Source organism: Ceratosolen solmsi, unplaced genomic scaffold, assembly GCF_000503995.2.
Source record: "Ceratosolen solmsi marchali unplaced genomic scaffold, CerSol_1.0 scaffold23, whole genome shotgun sequence".
Classification (NCBI taxonomy): Eukaryota; Metazoa; Arthropoda; class Insecta; order Hymenoptera; family Agaonidae; genus Ceratosolen; species Ceratosolen solmsi.
In genome coordinates, this window is record NW_011948430.1 from 4,562,713 (window position 1) to 4,570,810 (window position 8,098).

Here is an 8,098-nt window from a genome sequence, read left to right on the forward strand (position 1 = left end):
GCTTGTTTGGCAATACAATAATACATACATTACATGAGCGTAAAAAGAAAATTCCTTACTTATTGTTTTGATTTCATAATACAGTAATTTGATGATATTGTCTTAAAAATTATTCAACAAATCATCCATCATTTTGTAAAAGAATCTTTATACGTTTTTCATTTCTTATTTAATATTACAGACATATTTGACCAAATATTTATATACACTGTTCGTCTGTTTTAGAAGAAAGCTATTGCCAAGTATTTCATCATGGCAGATGACGAAGGCACGGAGTGGCTGCAGGAGTTACTACACGATGTTCAACTCTCTCAATTCTTTACCAGAATTAGAGATGACCTTCAGGTCACACGACTGCACCATTTTGATTATGTACAAACCGAGGATCTTGAGAAAATTGGTCTTGGTAAACCAGGCATTCGTCGATTGATGGATGCTGTAAAAAAGAAACGTACGCTGCAATGGAAAAAGAGCTTGATAACAAAAATCAGACCAGGAAGCGATAAGAAGAGCAACAAACGTGCCTCTCAGCCTACTGAAAATACCTCTGTCTTAACATGCCTGATTCAGGACAAGGATGTCACGTTATCAGTGAAATTGGGCGATGGAAGTTTTGGTGTTGTCAGAAGAGGCGAATGGACTTCTCCAACTGGAAGAACACTGCCGGTAGCCGTTAAAGTCTTAAAAGCAGATGCTTTGACACAACCAAATGTTATCGAAGACTTTGTATCAGAAGTACAGTCAATGCACACATTAGATCACCACAATCTCATAAGGCAAGTTGTCGTTAATATCCAAAATTCAGCCATTCGAAGCGATTAGCTTAATAATTTGCCTAGATAATCTTGTGCTAACGTTGAATGGCTTACATTTCCAGACTATATGGTGTGGTACTCTCTCAGCCAATGATGATGGTAACGGAATTAGCACCGCTCGGTGCTCTCCTAGACTACTTACGCAAGCAATGTGGGCACATTTCGGTCCTCACTCTCTGTAACTACGCCCTTCAAGTAGCCACGGGGATGGCTTATCTCGAGGCGAAACGCTTCTTGCATCGTGATCTCGCCTGTCGAAACGTCCTCCTCAGTTCCATTGACAAAATCAAAATCGGCGACTTTGGCCTGATGCGAGCCTTACCCCAGCAGGAAGATTGCTACGTCATGACGGAGCACAAGAAGGTGCCATTTCCCTGGTGTGCCCCGGAGTCGCTAAAGGCGCGGCAGTTCAGCCACGCCTCGGACGTGTGGATGTTCGGGGTGACGCTTTGGGAGATGCTGACGTTCGGTGAGGAGCCTTGGATCGGCCTCAACGGTTCCGAGATCTTGAGGAAGATCGACAGGGAGGGTGAGAGGCTCCACGAGCCTGAAGCCAGTCCCCCGGAAATGTTCCAGCTGATGCTCTACTGCTGGGCGAGGGATCCTGCCGAGCGCCCGAGTTTCGCGTCCTTGAAGGATTCCCTTACCGGTAGGCTCTTATCGCGCTAATTTATGTTAAGAGACAAGTCGCCCGTGCGTTGCTTTATTTATCGGAAGGCACCCAAGACTGATTATACATATTCATTTGTGTTAGGAAAATCGGATCGTAGCAAATAAAAGACATCGATACAAAGTAATTTGACGTTCGAGTGTAGAAGTGTATAAAGCGAATGGGGTCGTTCGAACGATTGATTTTGCGTGTCGTTGAGAAGGTGTGCGTAATTTTGATTAAATCCTTGATTGCCGAAAGAGTTTGTTATTCGACGGGTGAAGTAGATCTCGACAGCGACTGTTGCATCAAATTTACGCAAACATCGCTTTTGCATTCGAACAATCGAAAATCCAAGATACGCGCGTCGTTCTATGCAGCGATTTTTCAAATATCGTGACAGCTTCGTTTAAAAAATAAGCATTATTAATTGGGAAATAATTAGGAATTTCAGATCTGCCCGTATTACCGATTTGTCCAAAAAAGCTTGCGTTTTTTTTGTTTTGTTTTTTTTTGTTTTGTTTTGTTTCGTTTTTTTTTTTTATTTTTAAATCGATGATTAAATTAATCATTAACTACACATTAACGATAATAATTTTAACGTCAGAATTGACAAAGTAAAAAGACAAACTCCAATATGGTAATTGCATATAATCGTTAATGTGACCCTTCATCGCAAATTGAATATTAATAATGAGGTTTTTAAATAAAACAAAAATGTTTTTTTCTTAGCAAATATTTGAACAGCGCATAACTTGACGAAAGGAAATATGAAACATTTTGAATGAATAATATTTAAAAGATAAAAGCTTGCGATATATAAATATTTATTGTAGAGGTATATTTTGGATAACTTTGATCGAGTCTAGAAATATAATATTCATAACTTTCATATTTTCTTGTAATAAATCGTTAATTCCTTATCACTTTATGGCCTCGCTATGTTCACCTCTCATAATTTTTATAATTATAATTTGTAGGAAGTGAGGCTCTCCAATAATTCACGCGATATTTCAATTTAATTAACTTTTTACTTCATAAATTTTCGGCATCGTTATTATAAATAATGCTTTAAACATGTATTTTATATAGTTCGAGTGAAATTAATAGAGCAAAGTATTTATTTGAATAGAAAAAATGGAATAGCTTATATAGTTATAAAGATTTTCTGTACTGTGCGTGGTACATTTGTTAAGTTGACCCCAATATTTATAATAAATAATTTTTCACTTCAATGCTGTCAACTCACCTTTCTTATTATATAATCATAATATTGGCTTACGTACGGTGAGCTTTTGATTAAATGATAATTAGGCGGATCATACTTTCTATTAAATATCATTGTTACATAAGGTAACCTTGTTATGTTTTTTTCTTTTTTTTCTCTCTTAAGCCAAATTCCAAATTTACAATAACGATAAACGAGTAAAATTGAACTCAGCCGCAATAAAATGAGAATTTATAAATTTATAAATTACGAGGAAAGAAGGATTTTAGAAAGCTCTTCTAGAAATGTGTAGCAATGCAAAATGCTCGACGATCCGCCTACAACCATCACTTTCGCTTATCTCATAGTTTCGGCTTTCTCTCGCTATCAATGAAAATTCCTTGAACTATTCGAGCTTGTTAGGCAGTGAAATGCCGCCTTTGTTTCTCGCGCTTTCATCATTTATGTCGCGGGCGCAGGCTTATGTGCATTTTTCGCAAACGAATAAGTTAAAGATTACGGTTTCGTATTTTGGCGATTCTCAGTGAGCTTATCTCGTGTTATCTTCCGTCCCTGTCATCGTAGTCCTCCACTTGACCCTTTCTAGTCCATCTGCTCGCTGTTAAATGCTTCCTATACGATTTACAATGCGCAATTTAAAATTAATTATAATTAATTGTCGAATATAATAATAATAATAAATAAATATAATAATTGACGCCAATAACGGTTTGGAATAATTATTAGAGTTAGTAAGATTTTTGCGAAAGAGATTTTCAATTGCCGATTAGATTTATATTGCCTTTACTTATACGACGCACCGAGAATTAATGATAGAGAATATATTTGAAACATAGTTGTTACGTGCCTGGGTAATGCTTCCTTACGGGCAAAATATTATAAAACCAATTGAAAATATTTTTTTCGCGCGAACTGTTATGGAGAATGTTTTTTTTTTTTCTTTTCTTTTTTTTTTCTTTTTTTTTTCCACTCGCTCATACTCATTTCATTTCACCGTAGTATCGTCATTCAATAACGACGAATCTAATTCAAATCTAAAATAGAACTTCCGATTATTCCGACGTGTCATTCTAACGCAGACGTCGATACTCTTTTGCATTAGGAATGGTTCCGACTGTGATGAAAGCCTTAAATCGCTTCGACGAGCCGGAGAAGATGATGATCGAGCACGGCGACCAGATCGTCATAATCGACGGCCGACCGGAGAATTACTGGTGGAAGGGCCAGAACCAACGAACCTACCAGGTGGGTGTATTTCCCCGCTGCCTAGTCGATCCCATGAGGAAGAAACAAGCCGAGGACATTAGCAAGCCTCTGGAGAACTCGTTCATTCACACGGGTCATGGGGCCCCGTTCGGAAAGAGCTGGGGCAGTCCAATTTACATCGACGACGTGTACTTGCGCAATCCCATGGAGCCGCCCGACATCGTCGGGATTGCCGAATGCGCCCTCAAGAAGTTTCCGGGAGCGGCCCAGCGTACGCGCAAGCAGTTTAATTACAGTAAATTGCAGAACGACTGGTGGGGCAGTCCAGTTAAAGTGCCCAATACTTCAGTGCCAAGTACGTTGATATTCTCGTCCGGTAGTTCAAGCTTATCGCCGCGGCGCTTATCTCATTGCTTCCGCTCATCTCTAATTGGTCATTTGGCTATTTATGCGAACGATTCTCCCCACAACGAATGTCAAAGTGCCAGCAAAGAGCTAATTGCTTTTGTCTTTTTAACACCAACTGACATTCAAGATATTTAGCATTGATTAATTGCCGTTAAATCTAATTACACAATTTTCTTACGTATGATATATTAAATCGACTATAATCTTATCTTACCCACCGCACTCTAACGAGCTACGAGCTGCTAAATTATACACTAGACACATCTCTACAAAGTGTAAATAGTCTTGGAGTAGTTTTTTCATTTTGCTAATACATTAAAATCGACGGCAAATCAATGCTAAAATTATCTCATCAGTCTATTTCATACGTTTATTCCAATTTTATGTCGGAATTCAATAAAACGTCGCGCATTTTAACGCTAAGCATTATCAGCGGCTAACAACAAAGCCAGAACAACGGCGACATTGTATGGGCTTTCTCAGTCGTAGGAGCTAGTAGCAGCCAAGAGGGTTCTCTGATCGACCTGTCGCCGGAGGAGCTGGCGAATGCAACGACTGTCCAGCTGGACAACAATACCGCCTGCCGAAGAGTGATAAATATCCTCGACGAGCCGAACGACGTCGAGCGAGTACAGACGGTATCGCAGGAGTATTGGTCCGAGGAGGATCCGAGGACGTACGCCAATTGCCCGGATAATAGCAACGCTCATGCCTCGTCCGTGTCCGATCCATTCGATACGTCCCGAATCTTTGTGAATTCGTCGCAGTCGCGATATTATAGCCAAGTGACGCCGGAGCTCCCAACGAATTCCTCCTACTTTCCACCGGCTACGAGTCAACAACAGCCGGTAATTGATTGTATCTGACGTATTATCGATGAGTATCCTCGAGTCTTAATCAAGTCCAATGTTTATCTTCAAAAAGAAAAATTATTAATAATTTATCAAGGCCTAAATGAACATTTAACATTATTTATTATCATTGAGATAATTTTATAATGCCTGATTTGGAATTGAAATGCTGCATAAAATGAATGCATTTCTGCAAACGAAAAATGAAACGAATTTGAATTTAAAAAAAAATATTTTCCTTTATTAATGTGAATGTAATTATAAATTGCATTGTATTGTGGTGATGTGCCTTAGTTGCATCGTATTGGCAAGGTGGACGGATTGCTTTGATTGACATGAAATTACGTAAATTTAATAAACACGAACGCACGTACATGTATAATTAATTGCACGGTGAAATATTTTCAGCCTCGAATTGATTGAAAAGTATTTAGAAAGTTTTGAGTAGTGAACTTGGCAAAGCCATTATCTAAAGATATTTGAAAGTTTCGCGTAATTAAAGCTTAAGGAATAAATAAATTTTAAATTATATCAAATAAAAGATAAGCGAATGCTTCGTTCTCCCAAGCGTTGCTTTTACCACTCGTAATTAACCAATAATTTTCCAATGACTTAAAATAGCCTTTTAATTTTATTTTTGTTATTTTTTCCTTTTATCATTTTAAATAAATATTTTAACGTTTTTCATTTCTGTAATTATCAAGAGTCTTAAAATATTTTCGTTTCATTTATCTCGGACGTTACTTCACTACTGTCTTATCTGTCCAATGCTAATCATTACTCACAAACATGTAAAAATTATTATCTTGAACAGAAGGATGCGATAAGGCAGTGAGAAAAATACTAAAAATTCCGGTCCATTGGGCTAATTATTAGCGCACTCAATTTCAATGTTAGATTTAAATTTATTTATCGCTCGACTATAAATCAGAGAAGCTCGATTAAAACTCCAAATTATGCTTTAACTGCTCGCGCTTCGGTCCAATAATTTTCCCACCTCATTAATACACCCCATGATATATGCAATATTTCAATCGTAGGTACATCAACAGTACAGCAACGTCCAATCGCAGTCGAATAACGTCTCGTCGTCTTCCCTTCAGCACACGTTAAATCTCAACAAGGAGCTCCGAAGCGAGAATACGAATATCAATGTGAACGTGAACGTCGAGAGCAACGGCTACTCCAGCGCCGAGCATTATAGCGAGGTCGATAAAACGGGAACGTCGGGCCCTATTCCCATTCTCCAGAATTGGCCGGACGACCTCGAGTCCGACGACTCCCAAGCTACGTACGCGAACGTTGTAAGTCGCGGTCTCACCGTCGTCCCGATGCCACCACCTCTGCCTGTTCTCGGGCCAAACGAGAGCCCGACTAAGCCGAAGAGTAACGTCGATATCGCTCAGAGCATGAACGAACTGAATCTCGAGTCGAAGAATCGGGCCTCGCCCAAGAAACTCGACCCAGCCTTTCTCGCGGAGCTTGAGAAACACCTGGGCGAGAAGGAGGCCAGTAAGAACACAAATTCTAATAATCACCACCACCATCAGCAGCAGCAGCAGCAACAACAACAACAACAACAACAACAGCAACAGCAGCAACAACAGCAGCAACAACAACAACAGCAGCAACAACAGCTACAGCAACAGCAGCAACAACAGCTACAGCAACAGCAGCAGCAACAATTACTACTTCAACAAGTCCAGCAGCAGACGTCATCCGGCCCCTCGAACTTCTCGCTCGCGGCCAGTACCACTAATAAATTACCCGTTAACACGGTGATACCGATGCTACGACCGCCACCACAATCCGCCAAGCCCAAGTCGCCCAATGGCGAGCAGCGCGGCAGTTTCCAGTTCCCCAATAAGGTGCAGAACTCATGGCCGAGCAAAAGCACCAACATCCAGCGACCTAGGAGCAGTCAAATGGGCTATCAGAGCCAGTCGTTCTCCGAGACCACGTGCACGGACGGCATAGTTACTCAAAAGTGGCATCAGGTCGTCTCCACTGGTGGTGCACAATACGCCGGCAGTGTCTCCAATCTCCTGCAATGCGTGCCAAATCATGCGCCGAGCAATCTCGAGAACGCCGCCCAGAATGTCGCCGTCGCCTACCAGCAGAACTTCCCGAGTCTGCCCAGCCAGTTTAATCTCCAAAATATTCAGTCGTTGGGCTCGGCGTCCTCGACCCTACCGAGACCGGCTTCAATCGCCGGCACAACACTTTCCAATCAAGTTTACGCGGAGCTCAAGCAGACCGTGCCGAATCTTGAGCAGCTCTCTCAAAATGAGTTCAATACTCTTTACAATAAGACCGTTCGCCAAAATATACTCAGAAGTTATCACGCTAATAGCAATGCCTTGGCCACTGCAGCCAATAATATGGTGAGATAATTATCGAAAATTTAATAAAACGATAAGCAATGGGTTTGTCGCTTCATCAGTCCGACACGCGTAAGATGAGTATAAGGCTTTGTTTGTAATAATATTTTGGCCTTTCTCGTTCGTAAATTCATTTATTTTTCGAATTAACGCTCGTTCGGCACTACCTTACGCCAATAAATAATATATATTAAGGACATATAAGTTTTGAGATCGAATGACTAAATAAAATCTTTATAAAGATCAAATAAATTGTTAAACGACCTTTGAACATTCTACCAAAATCGAGATTAAAAGAGTATGTTATTTCTTCTGAGATAATCAAAATTTCGTGCCAACGGCAATAAACCTTCGTTTTAATCTTCCTCGTAAAGTTTCATTTATAAAGTAAGGATAGTGTGGGCCGGAACGTAACTTCAGATCGTATCAGAAAATTACCAATTCGGTACTGGAAAAGTTACGTCAATGACACATTAATTAAGTCCCCCGAGCCAAGAGCATAATATTACGGTAAAAAAAAAAAAAAAAAAAAAAAAAAAAAAAAAAAAAAAAACAAACAA

At 39.9% G+C, this 8,098-nt stretch overlaps 1 protein-coding gene across 1 annotated transcript in view; it reads left to right on the forward strand.

Annotated features, from left to right (window-relative positions):
- The first annotated feature begins 203 nt into the window (after positions 1-203).
- Ack (activated Cdc42 kinase) overlaps positions 204-8,098 on the forward strand; it is a 9,459-nt gene continuing 1,564 nt past the window's right edge. Inside the window, exons 1-6 of the mRNA XM_011501993.1 lie at positions 204-776; positions 878-1,464; positions 3,795-4,253; positions 4,790-5,154; positions 6,198-6,687; positions 6,805-7,541. Of these exons, the coding sequence (XP_011500295.1) occupies positions 253-776; positions 878-1,464; positions 3,795-4,253; positions 4,790-5,154; positions 6,198-6,687; positions 6,805-7,541 (3,162 nt within the window). The 5' untranslated portion in view covers positions 204-252. The remainder of the gene's footprint in view (positions 777-877; positions 1,465-3,794; positions 4,254-4,789; positions 5,155-6,197; positions 6,688-6,804; positions 7,542-8,098) is intronic.